This window comes from Bos mutus, chromosome 15, assembly GCF_027580195.1.
Source record: "Bos mutus isolate GX-2022 chromosome 15, NWIPB_WYAK_1.1, whole genome shotgun sequence".
NCBI lineage: Eukaryota > Metazoa > Chordata > Mammalia > Artiodactyla > Bovidae > Bos > Bos mutus.
Window position 1 is genome coordinate 25,068,935 of NC_091631.1, and position 21,362 is coordinate 25,090,296.

At 35.7% G+C, this 21,362-nt stretch overlaps 1 protein-coding gene across 7 annotated transcripts in view; it reads right to left on the minus strand.

Annotated features, from left to right (window-relative positions):
• The window catches only part of ANO3 (anoctamin 3), a 495,323-nt gene that overhangs the window by 176,745 nt on the left and 297,216 nt on the right, over positions 1-21,362 (minus strand). For all 7 annotated transcript variants that reach the window (XM_070383648.1, XM_070383649.1, XM_070383645.1 and 4 more), the window contains one exon: positions 17,707-17,825. In XM_070383648.1, coding sequence (XP_070239749.1) covers positions 17,707-17,825 — 119 coding nt within the window. The remainder of the gene's footprint in view (positions 1-17,706; positions 17,826-21,362) is intronic.

Here is a 21,362-nt window from a genome sequence, read left to right on the forward strand (position 1 = left end):
TAAGGTAGAGAGAAACAGTCAGAGCACAGAGGATTTTTAGATCAGTGAAAATGATCTGTATGTTATTATATTGATGTATATACATCATCATACATTTATTCAACCCATAGAATGTACAATACTAAGAGTGAACCCTAAGGTAGACTGTGGACTTTGGATGATTATGAAGTATCAATGTAGGTTTATCGTTAGTGAAAAATGTACCATTCTGGTGAGTGATGCTGGTGATGCAGAAGACTATATGCATGTGTGAGGGTAGGGACATACGGAAAATCTCTGTCCCTCCCTTTTAATCCTGTTGTAAATCCAAAATTGCTCTAAATATAGTCTTTAAAAAGTGGTATGTGAAGAAGGGGAAGCAAACTCTGCAGGTAAAGGCACAGGTCATGCAAGTGGGGGAGTTACTCAAGACCCATTAGGGTGTTGGTTGTGATTGTGTTGGAAGAAACTGGTATCTAAACAGGCTGTCAAAGAACAGAAAGGACGATACTTATGCACTCTAACATTTTCATCAGAGTTGCCCTTATGTCCCTATTCTTATCTTTCCCAACTAACTACAAGCCTTTTGATGATTGGAACTATACCTTATTCATTTTGTAGCCACTATATTTTGTATAATGCTTGGAGTGTCTATGTATGTGCACCCATGACTCAGTCATTCAACCTATGGCTGTCTTCTCAAAGTCACAGTGTTTTCTTTTCACTGATACATGTGAATTTAGAAATTCTATAATAATATGCATTTCTAGTGTATACAAAATAAAGGGAATAAAAAATCACCTCTAATCCCAGTATGATACTTGAAGACTCTTTTTACACACATGCAAGTATAATTTTGCTTTCAAACAAAATTGTTTTGCTTTTTTCCCTCTTTGACATGTTCCCATGTCACTATAAGCAACATCACTGTGATTTTTTAGTAACTATCATCTCTATGGTTATACATATACATGTATTCTGATGTTGGAAACTGCCAGCACTCCTGGCTACACCACCATCATTTTCAACTGAACTGCTCTAACATCACCTTACTCTCATCACTGTTTGCCCATTCTCATGTAAAGTGATCTCAGGAAAACAGAAATCTGTTGAAAACTCTTTGAACTTAGAATGAAATCCAGACTCCCGGTGGAAGGGCCCCTGAATGGAGTGTTGCTTACCTCTCTCTCTCCTCTCATTTCAGCCGTCCTGGTGTTCAGTCTCTGTGTTCCTGCCACACAGGCTATGTATCAGTTTCTCAAACACACCAAGCTCTTTCCCATTCCAGGGCCCTCATAAGAGGCACCTCTCTGCCTGGAATACCTCTTTCTCCCACTCTTCCTTCGGCTGACTTCTCATCTTGCAGTTCTTGGCGTTGATACCTTCTGAGAGGTTAATACCTCCCTGATTGCCCTGTGTAGCCTCCCTCACTATTTAATGACCCACTTAATGACAACTTGTAAATAGTTATTTAACTTGTTAGTTTATTATCTATTTTCTGACTCCTCCATTAGACATCTACAAGCTTTGCAAGGGTAGGAATTCTGCCTGTTTTATTCATCAAGAAATATCCAGACTTAGTATAAGGTCTGGCATATGGCAGGCTCTCAAAAAAGAGAGTACACTGGAGATATTAAGGGAAGATGTCAGGGAATGGTTCTCAAATGTGGTACCAGTATCAGCAACATCAACATCATCTGAGAATTTCTTAGGAAAACAAATTCTCCAGCCTCAACTAGAATTATTGTTATCAGAAGCTCTGGTGTAGAGCTTTGTCACCTGTTTTTTTAACAAGCCCTACAGGTGATTTTGATGTTTCCAGCTTGACAACTACGGTTGCAAGGTATCTGTTTAGAAAAAGAAACATATTTTGTTTGAAAGTTGCCACAGCTAAAATTCCTTAGAATGTGAAATCTGAACCTCTGTGTGTGTCTATGTGCTCAATCATTTCTGACTCTTTTGCAACCTTGTGAACTATAGCATGCCAGGCTTCTCTGTCCATGGGATTTCCCAGGCAAGAATAGTGGAGTGGGTTGCCATTTCCTTCTGCAATTTGAAACTTTAGTATTACCAAATGTCGTCTTTCATTTATTGAAAAAAAAAATGCTGAAAGATAATTTTAAAAAAATATTTAACCTGACAATTAGTGAAGTTTTGCTTATAATTTTGCTTTTAAGGTTATAAAATACACATAATTCTTATAAAATCAAGTAAAATTATGCAGCACATACTCTTCTCTGCAAAAAGTCCTCAAATGTAAAGCTACTTTCCTACTGATGGCTGAGTACTAATTCAGTTAAAATCAGGTATAATTATGGAAGAACATATTTCCTACTTTTCTCAAGATGGTTCATACAATGAATTATTCTGAATAATGTATCAAGCACTTGGTCTTTGAGGTGAATTTTTTTTTTCTAATTTTATTTTATTTTTAAACTTTACATAATTGTATTAGTTTTGCCAAATATCAAAATGAATCCGCCACAGGTATACATGTGTTCCCCATCCCGAACCCTCCTCCCTCCTCCCTCCCCATACCATCCCTCTGGGCCGTCCCAGTGCACCAGCCCCAAGCATCCAGCATCGTGCATCGAACCTGGACTGGAGGTGAATTTTTGCATTAGTGACTTTAGTTATTTTATTTAAGGGGAATCAGTGTTTTAACATTCGGAGTATCCTATGAAATGGAGCTGGTTCACTGAGCAACACAGTATAAGTGGAATTGCAAAGAAGACAGAAAATTAATCACTGAAGGTGGAACCTCAGATTGGATTCAAAACACTTGAATTACCTGACCTGCTATCACTGGACTAAGTGTGACTCTAAATACCACAGAATAAGACAGATATCCATAGAAAGAATAAAAATTATGAAGCAATTATAAGTTTTCTTTGTAATAGTTAAAAAGGAACCAAAAGGAAGAGAGAAACAAAATACTGGTTGAATCTCTATGATGTAACAGGCACTATATTATACTAAGTGCTGGTTTTTAAGACTATCATATTATTCTCTTTCCACCCATTTTTATTTGCCAAAATCAAAGGTGTTCTGGGTGTTCTAATGAAAACCAAAAGCCAACCTTTCTAAGCAGATTATGATGGGGTAGACTATGGTTTTTCTACTGGGTTCTCAATGAAATAAACATTTATTTTTTTAACATATGAGCTTTAAATATAATCTTAGTGGGAATAATTGACAGAGAATACATTTGAGCATACTTTTCCTCCCCATTGATTTTTATATTTCATATACTATAAAATGAATCTTTTAAGTATTTATTTTTTTTAAAGAACACGTATTTACATATCAGTGATTATCTATTTTAGATGATCTAACCTTGAATGGAGATTTAGAAGTTGAATCTCTTATCTCCAAAGGGAAGGAGCTGACATTTTTAAACAAAGAAATGAAAGCCTTCAGAATGGGACAAAAATAATTTTATCACCTTTAAATGCATGAAAAAATACAGTAGGTTGAAAAACATTTTGTTCCCTAGTTTAAAACAAAATTAATTTGATAGTTGTGTCAGTTTTTTAACATTTAATGTTACAAGACATGCTTCTTTAAATTCAGATTTTTTTTCTCAGACATTCTACTTTGATATTATTTACTAAAATACCTTGTATAAAAAATAATTTAAGAACATCTTAAAAAGACATCCTTTTGTAAGTGATTATACTTTATAAATATTTTGAATGAAGAACAAATTTTAGAGTAGAACTTGTGAGTACCTATTTCATTGAAACCAAAATTCAAATGCATTTAAAAATAGCCAAAACTTCAGAGAGGCAGCATCTGTTATGTGAGATAAACACTGATGCTTAAAATATATCCATTTAGATGATATAGTTCTTATTTTTAAAAATACATTTCTAGTATTTGAAAGAACAGAGACACTCATCTACTTTCTAGTATTTGAAAGAACAGAGACACTCATCTACTATTCTGCAATCAATGCCTATAATTCTTTGTTGGCTTCTTACATATTTTTAAGGAAACAAAAAAGTAAAATAGAATTCCTAATGTTTAAATATACTTATTTAAACATACCACAGTCAGAGTTCTGGGTTCAGCGGCATTTGGAATCCTTCATTGCTGACAACAGAGTTTCAAATGACAATCTTCTTTGAAGCACTCTTCAGCTTGACAACAGAAAGTTCTCCCTTCCACCGCCTGCTTTTTCCATTAGCTAGAGTGTTACATATTGAACGCTGCACAAAGCATTTGACTGGAGGGTTTTTAGACAACTCTTTAAATGCCTGAATCTGAATAATGATTAAAAGGGGGAAAAAGATAACACATCATCTTTTTATAAGAACTTCTGTATTTTTTTAATTACTTTATTTTAAGGGGGAGTGGTTTATTTTAAGGGGGCTGCCTTCATGTGTCATTGTTTAATAGTGTCTGCGTATGATTCATCTAAATGGCATTTAGTTATATAATGTCAGTGACATTTTGATGATTTTACTGTCAATTTTTAATGATCTATTGCATATTCTTAGGTTATTTGAATTAGTTGGGCAGATTAACATAAAAGGTGGGAGGTATATTTCAGCCTGAATAATAGTGGTCTGACAAACAAAAACTTTTTTTATTGGTGAACTTTATTTTTATACGTAATGTTTTTTGATAGCTGAGTGGGGCTATATATTTTTTTCCAGTTCATGTAAATGGCCACATTTTCTTTTTCACTGGAGAAAGTTAAAACAGAACCATTAGTAGCTTTTGAAAAATCCTATATCTATTACTTGACATTGTATTATATTGGCTCTGGGATGAAAATGATGAAGTGATTGTAACCTGAAAGCAACAGAAGTAATTGTTACCTTAAAAAAAAATAAATAAATGAATAAATCGAATTGGAAAATTTAGCCCATCTGTGATGAACACTGACAGGATGAAATGCAACAGAAGGTTACATTTATTTCTGTCAAGGAAACCTCCACAGGATAGCTTGTAATTGAGACTGACAAGACAGTGAACTAAGAATCAGCCACTTAATGCATACTGCCCTGAATTAATCAGCATACTAAGAATGGATTTTCCAGTTAATCCCACATAACAGAACATTTTAACATCACACAAGAGTTTGAAACCTTTAAACAACAAATGGAAGGTTACTGTAATCCCGATGTCTACACTGTCTGTGTCATCAAGGGGTTAATAAAATCATGCAGGTCTCCATGGCTGGGATCCTCACCTGGAATCTTGAATTGCACCTTGCAAAGAAGTCAACGGTCACAAGACAATTTTTTTTTAATTCTACAAGTTTCAGAAGTTATTTAATAAATACAAGAGTACTTAATCTTGTTGATATTTTCTTCCCTTTTCAAATAGTGATAGTGGCTCAGAATGGTCATATTCTGACGGATGCATTTGGTGGCAAGAAGGAGTCTATAGGCCAATGTGAATGGAGGCAAAGGGCATGGAGCGGTGAAGGGCTCTGAGCAGCAGAAAAGGGGTGAGTATTTCACAGTTTATTAGGATTTGAGCATAGGAACCTCAATTTTATACTTTCCTCTTAAGCAGAAAACATTGACAAAAGCACAATATCCATGGTCCCTAGGGAACATGAGAATTCCTGAGTGAGGTGAACATGTTCTCTAACCACTTGATGGACTTGTCTCACACCTCCAGAACGCTGTTCAGTACAGCACAGCGCTTAGCAGTGAGGTGGCCTCTATAGACTTCCTGCCGACTGTTTACCTAGCTTTATGATAAAAGGATACTTAGCCATTCCCAACTTCCATTTCCTCACCTCTGAAAAGCAGGTAAAAATATACCCAACTTTTTAAGAGTTGCAAGTATAAATGGATGTAGGTCATCAACAAAATCTCTGAAGGATCCTTAATAGATGTTAGCTGTTGTAATTATTTAATGTTATTTTTATTAATGTTCCAACAACCTGGAGAGCCTCAAGTTAGGAGATTAATGAAGTAGACTTGACTTCAACTGTGTTCAAATAGCATTACTTTTGATGTGATTTCACTGGCTGCCCTCGCATCTCAGCAGGTAGAGAGAAAGTTTGATGTGAGCCTATCATTGACTGACTGTATAAATATCAAGCAGAAGAATTATCTGCACCATTTAACTGGTGTGCCCACACATTAATTTATTAAATTTGCTTTCATGTCCCATAAACGTATATACAATTCTGCAGACAAGTTATCGCAGCTTTCATTTTAGAGCTAAAGTCCTCCAGGGAGGCTTAGGAGATCTCCCAAGATAAGCTAAATACTCTTGGGGACAACCAGTAAGCTGGTGATTGAGGAAGCCTGTTCTGTGTCTAATTACCAAGACATTAGTTCCAGGAGAGAGCAAACATCTATGGCATTTTGTTTGTTTTCTTGTATCGCTTATGAAATAAGACGACTTCCTAAATAGGCACATTTTCCCCACATAGTCTTTAAGGAAACAAAAAGACAACAATCCCAACAAAGCCATCCTTCACCTAAATCTACTCTCATAATTAAATGTCTCTTGATCTCCTAGCCTCCAGCTCTAGACATAGCCGTAGGGGCTTTTGTGGAGGAGTGTGGCAACCCACTCCAGTGTTCTTGCCTGGAGAATCCCAGGGATAGGGGAGCCTGGTGGGCTGCCGTCTATGGGGTCGCACAGAGTCGGACACGACTGAAGTTACTTAGCAGCAGCAGCAGCAGAGTTTTGTGGAGTTTATTTTTTCCCTGGTTTACAAGGGTAGTTCCCATACTGTGTAGCAGATGCATTTGAAAACATTTAGATCACTGATTATTATGTAACACCAAGGAGTATACACATCCTCCTCTTTGGCTACTTTTGCTAGAAATAGTAAGTCTGTAACAAACTCCCTACAAATTTTTATTTTGTTGATACAAGAGTAAATTACAAACAGATTAGTCCACTCCTGGGATGTAGAGGGTTCAGTTCAGTTCAGTTCAGTCGCTCAGTCTTGTCCGACTCTTTGCGACCCCATGAATCGCAGCACACCAGGCCTCCCTGTCCATAACTACCTACTTCAGAGCAACATTTTAGGATTTTTGAAAGATATGATTAATATATGAGTATGTTATTATAGTTAACTATTAAGCTGAAGTCAGAAAAGCATAGAGTACTGAAGATAAAGAGACATGCTACAGTCCAACTCTGTTCCTGCCTAGTTCAGAGACTGGGCAAAAAACTTACCTCTTTAAATCTTATTTTCTGCATTAGTAAAATTAGACTACTACTACTACTTACTTTCATTATTATGAGAATTAGATTATATATATATGTGTATATATAGAGAGAGTGCACTTCTGTTTAATGACAGTTAACATATTGAAAAGCTGAAGTCCTGAATTGCTCTTATCTCACCAATATAGCAAAGTAGAAAAGCAGTTGTCAGAAACAGAACCATCTTATTTTAAATTCTGCATCTGCCCATTTACTAGCTGTGTGAGATTTTTTAAAATAGGAATTATAATAGTGTAATACTTAATAGCTTACATATAAGAATATGTGAAATAAACTTTAAGTCATGTGAATTTGACCAGTTTAATTTTTTGTACACAATGCTAATAATTTTATTTATGAAAAAGAGCTATATTACTTGTATATAGATGGTATCAAACTGCATATACTGTTTTTTAGAACCATTTTCTTATTATGTAATTATACACTGTGATTATTTCACATCATCCTTAAATAACTGGGGACTCATTTTTTATCACCTTATTTAAAGGCATTACTGCTTTTAATTTCATTTTTTACTCTTGAACATTTAAGCACTTTATATTCCCTCCCCCACAATTCCCTTACAAATTACAGTGTGAGAAACATCTTTAAACAATTATTTGGGCTAACATCTAATTACATTCTCTGAATAAGTTCCTAGAAGTGGGTCAAAGGAAAGATTATTTTAAGGTTTTTAATTGTTATTGTCAAATTACTTTCCAGAAAATTTGGATCAACATACATATCTACCAATAAAAAATTAAAGTGACAGTCTGTAGTATCAATTCTGAGTTTTATTTTTAAAATTATAATTTGGTTTAAAAAATTGCTTACTTTTGTATTTTTGCAATTACTAGTTCTGCTAATCACTGCTAATCACTTTACATGTTAAAACTGTATTGTTTTTTAATGATTTTTTTACTTGTGCATTTATCAATTATATTACTATGATGTCTTTGTAGACTAAGAATATGAACCAAACTTTGGTATATTCTAGTATATTCTATATGTAGAATCTTAAGTTTATCTCTTTCTTCTTTTTTTTTTTTTTTTTTTTTTTTTTTTTTTTTTAATTTTATTTTATTTTTAAACTTTACATAATTGCATTAGTTTTGCCAAATATCAAAATGAATCCGCCACAGGTATACATGTGTTCCTCTTTCTTCTTAATGCTATTGTAATTTTGATACTAGTAAGTATCTAGTCAACTCCATCAAGATTTCCATGATTAATTTTGTTGCTTGTGTAGAAAATCCCTTTACAGAAGACATTTTTCCAGTCTGTGATTAGGAAAAAAAAAAAAGCTTGTTTTATTTTTACACATACAGTTTTGAATTGGTTAACTATTTAGTTCTTCAACTCATTTTGGTGTAAGATGTGAGGTAGGCATCTGAAAACATTTTGCATGCGTACTAAGTCGTGTCTGATTCTATGCTACCCTACTGACTGTAGCCCACCAGGCTCCTCTATCTGTGGGATTCTCCAGGCAAGAATACTGGATTGGTTGCCATGCCCTTCTCCAGGGGATCTTCCCAACCCAGGGATCAAACCCACATCTCTTATGTCTCCTGTGATGGCAGAAGGGGTCTTTACCACTAGCACCACCTAGGAAGCCTGAAAACATTTTAACCTCTTCCAAATTACTGATCAGTTACTGTGAGAACATTTGCACATTTTTCAAAAGATTGATGTCTTTACAATTTGAAATGATATTTTTATCACAATACATACACGAAAACATGAACACATTAGGGTTTAAACAACTCATAGATAATGTGGAGGGGTTCTAGAAAATCTTATGCTAAATCTTAGGGAAAATAAACACTAGCAATTAGCAAGTATAGAACACACCCTCATCATTTTCTGATGAGGGCTTTAAGGGTCAAGGTAAGTGATTAAACAGCACAATAGAGGGACATGCCTTCTATGGCCACAGGGAAGATAATGCTCTCCTCAGTATCAAAGAGTCTGCAGACAAGATCAGTTATTTGTTAGACTGATTAAAAAGGAGTCTTTTTAAAACTAGGGAAGAATATAAATTTAAAATACCGGCAAAAACATTAAGAAACCAAAATGATTTCCTGCATGTCCCATGGTTTACATAAAAATTAAATATTTAGGGTACAGTTTCCCACGATGAAATTATTAAATATAAACAAGTATTATCTCAAGTCCTAAGTTAGGGAAATATTAGCATTTTCTTTAGAAACTATCTCAATAAATGCAAATAATTAGTATTTAATTTCATGTATACTCATTAGCTGAAACAGCCATACTAGGTCAAGTTTAGTCATTTACCTTGTATTTTAAAATAACATTATCTTACAATTACTGGGGCAAAGTGTGCAAATTCAGAATATTAACACCTATACATTATTTGGAGACAAAGAACCATTGAATTGAGTTAACAACTGCCAATGTCCATGGGAAAGGTACACTGTAGAAGACTATAGAGACCATCGGGCTCACCATCACCATTATATGATCTGTGCTTCTCCAGCGTTAACAGAAAACTATTTCTGTTACCAATTTAGTTAAAGATGAACATCATCTGCCAATGCCAGTAGACAGTCAAATTGAATGGCCTTGTGATTCAAATTTAATGAACTGCTAAAATATTCATATCAAGATTTTCCTGGTCTATAACCCCTTTTCTGTCTAATATGATACCCAAAGTCTCTTAAGAGGGGGAGTCACTATAATTTGAAATATAGATATATATTCTCAGATATTATTAGCAACTTCTATAGTTATTTTTGGCATCCTGAGGGACAGTAGCAGCAGTAAACTCTTCATTAATGCCTAGTACACAAGCCACTGATTCTGCTTCACAGCTTCGTTCCTTTTAACCTAGATTAATCACAGACATTTTCTGTAAACTGTCCACATCAAGAAGTCTCCACTGGTATGAAGTATATGATTCCTTGATGCAGAAAGGGATTTTGTTTCTCAGAACCATCCAGTTGGTTATAGGACCTTATCATCATGTGTTATTCATAATTCTCTCTATACTAATGAGACAGAGAGAGGAAATATTTACTGAAATAATCTTAAAAAGAATCCCTCTCTCCTCTAAAACTTTGCTTGCAGTCTGCCCAGGTGCTCCAGTCTATAAATCCATAGAATTGCTTCTTTTCTCGCATCACATTATTAATTTTCTCCCTCATTTTTCTTGTCTACATATATGTGACACAGTCTTTTTGTCAAAATGTTAGAAAGGAAATAAACTTGCCTTTAAAAAAGCTAGTTCCTCACCAATTTTAATGGGTGTTTGGAACATTACTAACAATATACATATGGTTTAATGGAAGGTAATCTTGGAATTCTTCACTGATTCAAAGGTACAAAAAAACTACTTTTGTAAATAGAGTTTTATTAAAAAAAGATAATTTAAGAAAATGTTAGAGCCCTAGATTTCTCATGATTTAGGTTATGACATTAAGATATTCTTGGCTCTATATTAAATGGATAACATGGGTATGTGTGGAAAACTCAGGGACAATTTTGCACATGTTCCCTTTCCAGTGAGAAAGAATTCACTTTACATTTACAATCATTGGTGCCAGCAAATACGCTACCCTCTAACATTTATGGCTCCAATATCTATTGTGGATAAATAAACCAGCCCCAAATACTTTTTATTTAGCTCAGGAATCTGTGAGCAGCCTGGGCCCAGTTGTGTAGTTCTCCCAGTCTCAGCTAGACCTTCTGTGGGTTCTAGCTGGATTCTTTCACGTCTCTGTGTCAGCGGGGACAACTGGACTCCCTAGGTTTCAGTCCACACGGCCTTATTATCCTCTTGCAGGATGGCTCTGACATTCCTATGATGGAGGCAGAGTCCCAAGAGGGAATAATGGGAATGCAAGATCTTTCAAGTTCAAGGTTCAGCACTGGGACATGGTCACTTCTGCAGGCAATCTATTGATCAAAGCAAAGCCCGAGGCCAGTCCAGTAAGAGTGTACCTCTTGGATGAGAGAACCTGCAAAGTTCCATTGAAAATATTGTAGGTATAGGGAAAAGGGAAGGGCTGTGGCCAATTTTGTAGCTACTGCAAAGCCCCAGAGATATTTAAATACAGCTTTTATTATACAGCTTGAGGCTAGATAAATCTAGACTTATCCCATATCTAGTATCATCTCTAATTTCTAAAGCCTCTTAGCTTTCTTCGTTTATATGCATGCCCATCTCCTGAACTGCATCCCACTACATGGATAGCAAGACCTGTCCATATTTGCCATCTTTCTTTGTCCTCTGTCCTGCGGGACAGAGTGGGTTAAAAATAAATTAAAAATATGTCCTATTAACTTATCAATATCATTTTATCATATTAGATATCAGTATCACATGAGTTTAATCTCTGAAATATTAAAGACTTTTAGTGTAAATGATACATGCCTAAAGTTAATAACTTAAAGAAAACATTCTAAAGAAATAATTCATCTTACTGAAGATAATTCTAGTGCAAACTATAGTATCTTACAGATATATTTGACTTACAAAATTATCAGAAGCAGTGGATATATCGTCAAAGCAAAATTCACCACACTGACTCAAGATCATTCAGGGAATGTTTGCGCAATGGCTCTCAAAACAAATTCTCAAGCAGATGTATAGTTTACCTATACAATAACCAGTAAACTAGTCAGATGGATTTCTATATTTATTTATTTGTTTTTACTATTGATAAACTCAACAGGGAGTCCTCATAAATTCAATGTTAGACACCACTTTGACACATTTGGAGTTATTTCCTAGAACCTAGTTTTATAGCTGATGGCAAATCTTGTTAGAAATTTTTATTTGTTTTCTGTAATCTAACACTTGTCATGATTTACAATGTAGTTTACATTAGGAATCATTTTCCTCTGTGAATCTTTGTTCCTTTTCTGCTGACTTTTTATAAACTTGTTTTTTCATCTCTAAAATGTAATTGAATAACTTTTGTGAAGAAATAAAATATCAGTTACACTGTATAATATCCATGCGACAGGTTGCAACCAGTACAGTTATCCCAAGCAAATAACATAATGCACAGATCTTCAGCCATACAACTAGATACACAGAGATCAATACATGCTAATTTGAACCATATGAAAGTTGCTATTTTGTAGGTCACAAGTGAATGAATGTTGTCAATTTCCTAAGAGCCAACTTAAAATATATGTACATACACATACACACATATATATGCATATTATTTAATGATGGGATGAAATATCAATAACCTCAGATATGCAGATGACACCACCCTTGTGGCAGAAAGTGAAGAGGAATTAAAGAGCCTCTTGCTGAAGGTTAAAGAGGAGGTTAAAAGACATTTGCTCCTTGGAATAAAAGCAATGACAAACCTAGACAGCATATTAAAAAGCAGAGACATTACTTTGCCTACAAAGGTCTGTATAGTCAAAGCTATTGTTTTTCCAGTAGTCATGTATGGATGTGAGAGCTGAAAAATAAAAAAGCTGAGCACTGAAGAATTGATGCCTTCAAACTGCAGTGTTGGAGTCTTGAGAGTCCAGACTGCAAAGAGATCCAACCAGTCAGTCCTAAAGGACATCAGTCCTGAATATTCATTGGAAGGACTGATGCTGAAGCTGAAGCTCCAATACTTTGGCCACGTGGTGCAAAGTGCTGACTCATTGGAAAAGACCCTGATGCTGGGAAAGATTGAGGGCAGGAGGAGAAGGGGACGACAGAGGATGAGATGGTTGGATGGCATCACCGATGGAATGGACATGGGTTGGACCAAACTCCTGGTAAACACTGAAGGTAAATACTGAAGGGAAGCCTGGCATGCTGCAGTCCTTGGGGCACAAGGAGTTGGACATAACTGAGAGACTGAACAGCAACAGCATTTATAAACTAAGGTTATTCAGATGCTTGTTCAAACAATAGATATATAGGTCATTGCTTTTTTGAGGTTCTCTCTGATAAATGTACACAAAGAATACACCTAAGAAGATTATTTTGCCTTTCATTTATAGATAAGCTTTGCAAGCAAGTAGCCTAGCTAAATGTATTTTAAACATCTTTTTTCTTCTTTTGGAATAAAACTATTTATTCAAGTTGGATTTGTGCTACACCTTAACCTATAAAATGGATGAAAGTGGGCATATTTTCATAGAAGCCAGAAGAGTGAATCCAAAAGCCTCCAGGTGATGCACTACATTTTCAAATTTGACTAGAAGTGTAATAGAACTAACAGGACTTTAGGTTAGGATGACTGGACTGGACGACTGTGGTATACTACCATCATCACACATCATTCTCTTATTTTGCTGTCAAAAAAACAAAATATGTATGCAGGTTTAATTATTTCTTCTTAACTTGAATATTCTAAAGTTCAAGTCTAGTTTAGAGATTTGGGAATTGGTGACTGTTGAGCAGAAATGGAGTGGAAGGTATCATTGGTGGCGGTGGTTTAGTTGCTAAGTCGAGTCCAACTCTTGTGATCCCATGGACTATAGCCCACCAGGCTCCTCTTTCCATGGGATTTTCCAGGCAAGAATACTGGAGTGATTTGCCTTTTCCTTCTCCAGTGGATCTTCCCGATCCAGGGATCGAACCTAGATCTCCTGCACTGTAGGCAGATTCTTTACTGATTGAGCTACCAGGGAAGCCCAAAGAGGAGGGAAGGAAAGCATTAGAATGAAGAGACTGAAATCATAAAGGGAAGAAAACATGGTGGCATGTGCTAATTTTTAAAGAAGCAGATAACACAAATTTTATTTAATCTTAATTCATTTTTTAATTATTTTAAGCATATCATGTTTGTGTCCCTACTCATTGGTGCTCAAAGTATCTTAAGGTAGAATATCTGCTTTTCCTCAGTTTTTCTTATGGCTTCTCTCAGGCTCAAGTCTCTTGGAACAATGCTTTAGAGATAGTTGTTGTTTGTTATTGTTCAGTTGTTGAATCATGTCCAACTCTTCGTGACCCCATGGGCTGTAGCCCACCAAGCTCCCCTGTCCAGGGGATTTCCCAGGCAAGAATACTAGAGTGGGTTGCCATTTCATTCTCCAGGGAATCCTCCCAACCCAGAGGTTGAACCTGTGTCTCCTGCATTGGCAAGTGGATTCTTGACCATTGAGCCACTCGACTCTCCAAACATCCACAGGACCAATCAGATAGTACATAGAGAGGCAGATGAAGTAAACATTGGGAGATAAACTACCGATTAGTGAAGACAAGAAATATCAGCACAAAATAGTATCCTTACTTAACAAAACCAAACCAAAGATGAATGAATAAACCAGGCACAAATATTTATTTCTGTGTCTACTTATTACAGCTCAGAATCAATATAACAGTAAGATTTAAATTGTGCCATATTTTGTCACTAACACACTGATGGTGACAAATGAAGGGATTTGTAAAATTAATCCAGGCCAAACCAAATCAAATATCACAGAAAAAGATATTTTCAAGGAAATGATTATCAGTTATTGTCCATGCAGTGACAACTAAAAGTTAAGTCATTCCTTATATTAACATCCAAATTTCTTTTACTAAGGTATTCCCACTTTAATCAATAAGCAATTTAAGAAAAAATGAAGTGAAGTTGGACTGAGTCAATATTTGTCTTGGAAAGCATCAAAAGGGGATGATGGTATTTGGTGCTGGATGACTTTATTCACATACTTTGAAGAACCCACAAAAGAATTTTGAGGGATGGTGGGATTTCTGGAACCAGAGATTTTTAAAACTGAACCCCAACCCAGTGATTTGTTGATGAATTATAGTTTCAACACAATATTCTCAACATCCAAGTTGTTATGGAAACCTTTCATAATGTTTCAAAATCTGCAAATCAGTGTGATACATCACATTAACAAACTGAAAAATAAGGATTATATAATCAGCTCCATAAATGCAGAAAAAGTTATTTGACAAAATTCAACATCCATTTATGATAAAAACTCCCATCAAAACAAGTATACAGGGAACATATTTCAACATATACGACAAACCCACAGTTAACATCATACTCAACAGTGGAAAGCTGAAAGCTTTTGTTCAGGGACAAGAGAAGGCTGATAATTCTCAGCACTTTTATTTAACACGGTATTGGAAGTTCTAGCCACAACAATCAGAGAATAAAAATAGGCACAAAGAATCCAAAATGGAAAGGAAGAAATAAAACTGTCACTATTTGCAGATGATATGAAATTTTGTAAAGCTGTAGGCTACAAATTAATGTACAGAAATATGTTGTATTTCTATATACTAACAACAAACAAACTACCAGAAACAGAAATTTTTAAGAAAAATCAAATTTGCAGTTGCATCAAAAAAAATTAAACATCTAGGAATAAGACTATCTAAGGAGGTAAAAGACATACTTGCAAAACTGACACTGATGAAAGCAACTAAAGACCAGATAAACAGATGGAAAGATACATTAGTACCATACTTATGGACTGAAAGAATTAATAATGGTAAAATGATCATACTACCCAAGGCCTTCCACAGATTCAACACAATCACTATCAAAATACCAATGGCATTTTTCAGACAACTAGAACAAATAACGGAGAAGGCAATGGCAACCCACTCCAGTACTCTTGCCTGGAGAATCCCATGGATGGAGGAGCCTGGTAGGCTGCAGTCCATGGGGTCGTGAAGAATCAGATATGACTGAGCGACTTCACTTTCACTTTTCACTTTCATGCATCAGAGAAGGAAATGGCAACCCACTCCAGTGTTCTTGCCTGGAGAATCCCAGGGACGGGGGAGCCTGGTGGGCTGCCGTCTATGGGGTCGCACAGAGTCGGACATGACTGAAGTGACTTAGCAGCAGTAGCAGAACAAATAATTCTAAAATTTGTATGGAAATACAAAAGACCCCCACATACCCAGAAACAATCTTGAGAAAGAAGAACAAACCTAGAGGAATCGTGCTTTATGATCTCAAACTATACTACAAGTTAAAGTAACCAAAACCACATGTTACTGGCACAAAAACAAACGCATGCATCAGTGGAACAGAACAATGAATCTGTGACAGAGGAGGCAACAACAGACAACGGGAAAAGACAGTCTCTGCAGTGAAGGACGTCGGTAAAACCAAACAGCTATATACAAAAAGGTCAAACTGGACTACTTTCTCACACCATTCACAAAAGTAAATTAGAAATGGATTAAAGATGTAAATGCAAACCCAAAACCATGAAACTTCTAGGAGATAATATGGGCAGCATGCTCTTTGACATTAATCTCAATGATATTTTCTACATATGTCTCCTTAGACAAGAGAAACAAAAGCAAAAAATAAACAAATGGGACTACATTACATTAAAAATCCTTTGCACAGTGAAAGAAACTATCAACAAACTAAAAAGGTTCTCCAGGGGATCTTCCCAGCTGAGGGCCTGAACCCACATCTCTTGCATTGGCAGGCAGATTCTTTACTTCTGAGCCACCAGGGAAGCCCATATGGAATATTACTCAGCCATAAAAACAATAAAATCTTGCCATTTGTGACAACACGGAAGGACCTAGAGACCCAGAGGGCATTATGCTTACTGAAGTAAGTCAGGCAGAGAAAGAAAGAAAAACACTGTATGATTTCACTTACATGTCGAATCTAAAAAAGGGAATAAGAGGATAAATATAAAACAGAATTATAGACAGAGAGGACAGACAAGTGAACAGGTGATGGCCAGAGAGGAGGGTGAGGAGGGGAGGAAAGAAGTAAGGGAGATGAAAAGCTACAGACTTCCAGTTGCAAAATAACTGAGTCGTGGGTATGAAATACACAGTGTGGGCAATGGAGTCAATAACTACATTATATCTTTATATGGTGAAAAATGAAAGTGAAAGTCACTCAATCGTATCCGACTCTTTGTGACCCCATGGATGATACACATAGTAAATATAATGAACATTGCTGTATGCTGTTTATGGAAGTTGTTAAGAGTAAATTCTAAGAGTTCTTATTATAAGAACTATATATATATATGTATTTCTGTTTCTTTGATTTTGTATCTATATGAGACGATGAATGTTCACTCAACTTATTCTGGTAATCATTTCATGATGTATGTAAGTCAAATAATTATACTGTATACCTTAAACTTATAAAGCACTGTGTCAATTATATCTCAACAAAACTTGAAGAAAAACAAAAAATTTGTCAAGCTGACAACATGATTATAATTTTACAAATGATGAAAACAAGGCTAAGTGAGTTTGATTGACTTGCTCAAGTTACCACAACTATAAGTATTGGAACTGCAATTCAAATATTGGCCCACTTGATAATAAAATTCATGTTCTCATTAAACCATGGTGTCCTTCAAAAAACAAGAAGATGGAATAAACCTCTAAAAAATTACTGAATAATTTTATGCTTCAGAATGTTTATAAAATTCTGTTTGACAATATAAATGGATATGATGTCTACACATAACTTTTCAGTTTTAGTCCTGTGCAGCCTTATTCTCTCCAGGAAATATCAACTGAAATTCAAAAGAACTGTATGGATTTAGATGTTAGAGTCCCCAGTGACTTATAGATCGTTTAGTTTGCATTACCTTAGGTAATCTGGGCTTCGGTTCAGAATTATTTTTAGGAACAAAGTCTTTAATGAGGCGAGATCGATCATAATTAGCATGCTCTGATTCATCCGTGTAATCCTTATCTTTTCCTAGGTCTAGAAAAGAAAAAGAGAAAATTACATCCATTTTTATCCTTCTTTCTTTTCTTTCTCCTTAAATATAATAACCTCTTTTTTTCCATGTTTTCTCAGGGTTTAACCAAGTATCATTTTCATATGACCCATATATCCAATAAATAAGCAAAAAAAGGTAATAATACAGAATCTTGCCAGTAACTTTCAGAAAAAATAAAATGCATCTCTGTCATTTAGTGTACTTAAACATTTTGAAAACAAAGTTAAAGTCATGCAAATGCAACTGGCTGTTATCTCTTTTGAACTTGAAAATAGAGATATTTGTAAGAATTCAGTACAATTTTGCTTTTTAAGGCAAATTTTACACATTTATTTGCTTAATTAAAAAGACTACAGATTTTTGGTCATTTTTTTAAATTTCTGTTTTATAAATATGAACTTGACTTAAAAGAATAAGAAGTCTAAGAAATCATATAAGAAATGCTAACAAATTTTACAAGAAAGATTAAAAAGTATTAGGAGATTGAAATGAAACCACAACAGCAAAAAAGGAGCAAAACATTGAAATATGGTAATTACCACTGGAAAAATCAAAAAGGGTAACACATATAAGAAACTATATGTGCATATTATATGAATAATGAGCAAGCTAGAATCAATGTAAACGAGTATAAAATAGAAAATACCCATGATGGTTGCAAGCATCACCAAGAACTGGTGACAATTCCACAGACTTTGTGTTCTAGGTGATACAAAGAGCTCTCCAAATTAAAAAACAGATTCCTAAATATTTAGTCTTTTCAAACAAATCCAATGAAATTATTGTAATTATTTTATTCAATCTGTCGCTAACCTATTAACAAATTTTAACACAGAAAACTATACATAGTTCTTTCAAGACTTCAGTCATGTGACTCAGTATTGTAACAAAAAATTTTATTTATACTAATGCATTAGTTTCTTTTATTAGTAATGCTTAAAATCTACTATAACATATGGCATGTGAGGCATAGCTAGCAGTATCAAGTTATTAGTCACAGTATAAACTAAGAACGAACAGATCATTATACACCTTAGGATATACTTAACTACCAATTACATTAACATGCTCTAGGCATTTGACCCGGAGAAGGCAATGGCAAGCCACTCCAGTACTCTTGCCTAGAAAATCCCATAGATGGAGGATCCTGGTAGGCTGCAGTCCATGGGGTCGATACGAGTCGGACACGACTGAGCTACTTCACTTTCACTTTTCACTTTCACACAATGGAGAAGGCAATGGCAACCCACTCCAGTGTTCTTGCCTGGAGAACTCCAGGGACGGCAGAGCCTGGTGAGCTGCCGTCTATGGGGTCGCACAGAGTCGGACACAACTGAAGCGACTTAGCAGCAGCAGCAGCAGCAGACATTTGACCTATACCTGTGTACCTATTAATAATAGCTATCACTCATGGATGGCTAATATTTGCTGAGCGTATACTAAGAGCCAGAAACTTTACACATATAATTTCCTTTAATCCTTGTAACAACTCTAGTAGTGTGTATGGTTTTTATCTACACAATGATAAATAAACTAAGGCATATGCAAATTAAGTAGCATGGCAAAGTTGCTGAACCATTAACACACACACACACACACAGAAGTTGCTCAGTCACGTCCGACTCTTTGCAACCCCATGGATTGTAGCCCACCAGGCTCCTCGGTCCATGGGATTTTCCAGGCATGAATACTGGAGTGGGTTGCCGTTTCCTTCTCCAAAGGGGTACATCAAACACATCCCGATTGATGCCAAAACTGATGTTTGTGAACATGCTATAATGTTTCCCAAGACTTAGGTAAGGGCTTCTCAGGTGATGCAGTGGTAAAGAATTTATGTGCCAGTGCAGGAGATGCAGGAGACATGGGTTCGATCTCAAGTACCAACATAATAAGTAAACTTTAGGAACAAAACGTGTCAATATGTTTTAACAGAAAGACTGGAGGGTATTCCTAAAGTCATAATCTGAAAGAAAGAAAATCTATTTTCACAAGCATGTTCAACAAGCCTATGGGCACTAAAGTATAGAAACCATTGCCACCTTAATAAACAGCAACTCAATTCTTCCATCAACACAGGCCAGAATTCTGACTCCTCATTTTCTCTTATCACCATGTCTGCTCCTTAAGCAAATTGTGTTGATTTAGCACAAAGCATAATTTTATAAACGTGGTATATGTTTATCCTATATATATGTATATATATATATATCATCTGCATATGCATATGTGTGTGTATATATATATATATATATATAATGAATATGTACATGCTCTGCTGCTGCTAAGTCACTTCAGTCGTGTCCGACTCTGCAACCCCATAGACGGCAGCCCACCAGGCTCCCCCATCCCTGGGATTCTCCAGGCAAGAACACTGGAGTGGGTTGCCATTGCCTTCTCTACATGCATATATTTGTGTTGGTGCTTATATAAAGGACAAAGAAAAAAGTATATATGTAGAGAGAGAGTACTGATAGATGATCATCTGTCTCTTCCCACTTTAAGTGCTATTGGTGAGCTGATTGTTTTGTTCACTGCTTCATACACATTATTTAGCTTACTGTTTAGCATCTCGTATGAAATTAAAAGACGCTTACTCCTTGGAAGGAAAGTTATGACCAACCTAGACAGCATATTGAAAAGCAGAGACATTACTTTGCCAACAAAAGGTTCGTCTAGTCAAGGCTATGGTTTTTCCTGTGGTCATGTATGGATGTGAGAGGTGGACTGTGAAGAAGGCTGAGCGCTGAAGAATTGATGCTTTTGAACTGTGGTGTTGGAGAAGACTCTTGAGAGTCCCTTGGACTGCAAGGAGATCCAACCAGTCCATTCTGAAGGAGATCAGCCCTGGGATTTCTTTGGAAGGAATGATGCTAAAGCTGAAACTCCAGTACTTTGGCCACCTCATGCAAAGAGTTGACTCATTGGAAAAGACTCTAATGCTGGGAGGGATTGGGGGCAAGAGGAGAAGGGGACGACAGAGGATGAGATGGCTGGATGGCATCACTGACTCGATGGACGTGAGTCTGAGTGAACTCTGGGAGTTGGTGTTGGACAGGGAGGCCTGGCGTGCTGCGATTCATGGGGTTGCAAAGAGTCAGACACGACTGAGCGACTGATCTGATCTGAAGCACTTAGTATCTGTTGAATAAATTGATGAGTAGATGGTACACTTATATGTGGCAATATTTTCCAACTGTTAAATGGCTAATTTTACAGGCTGAAAACTTATAGAAATGTTTAAAATATAATATTAAGTTAAAATTTGTTTTTCTTAATTTTGATATATTTCATTTCAAATATACTTTCCCTTATGATGAAACTTCTGTGATACTATGCAAACTTAAGGACAAAAAGTGACAACTACAATATGTTAAGAATGTGAAACATTTTCTTATTTTGACAGAACAATGGTAGTTTTCCCCTCACCCTAGACCTTTTTCTACTATTCTTGCCAGAAGTTTATGCGTATCATAAATAGCAGAATTAAAAAAAAAAAAACTGCCGTTGGTATTAATGCC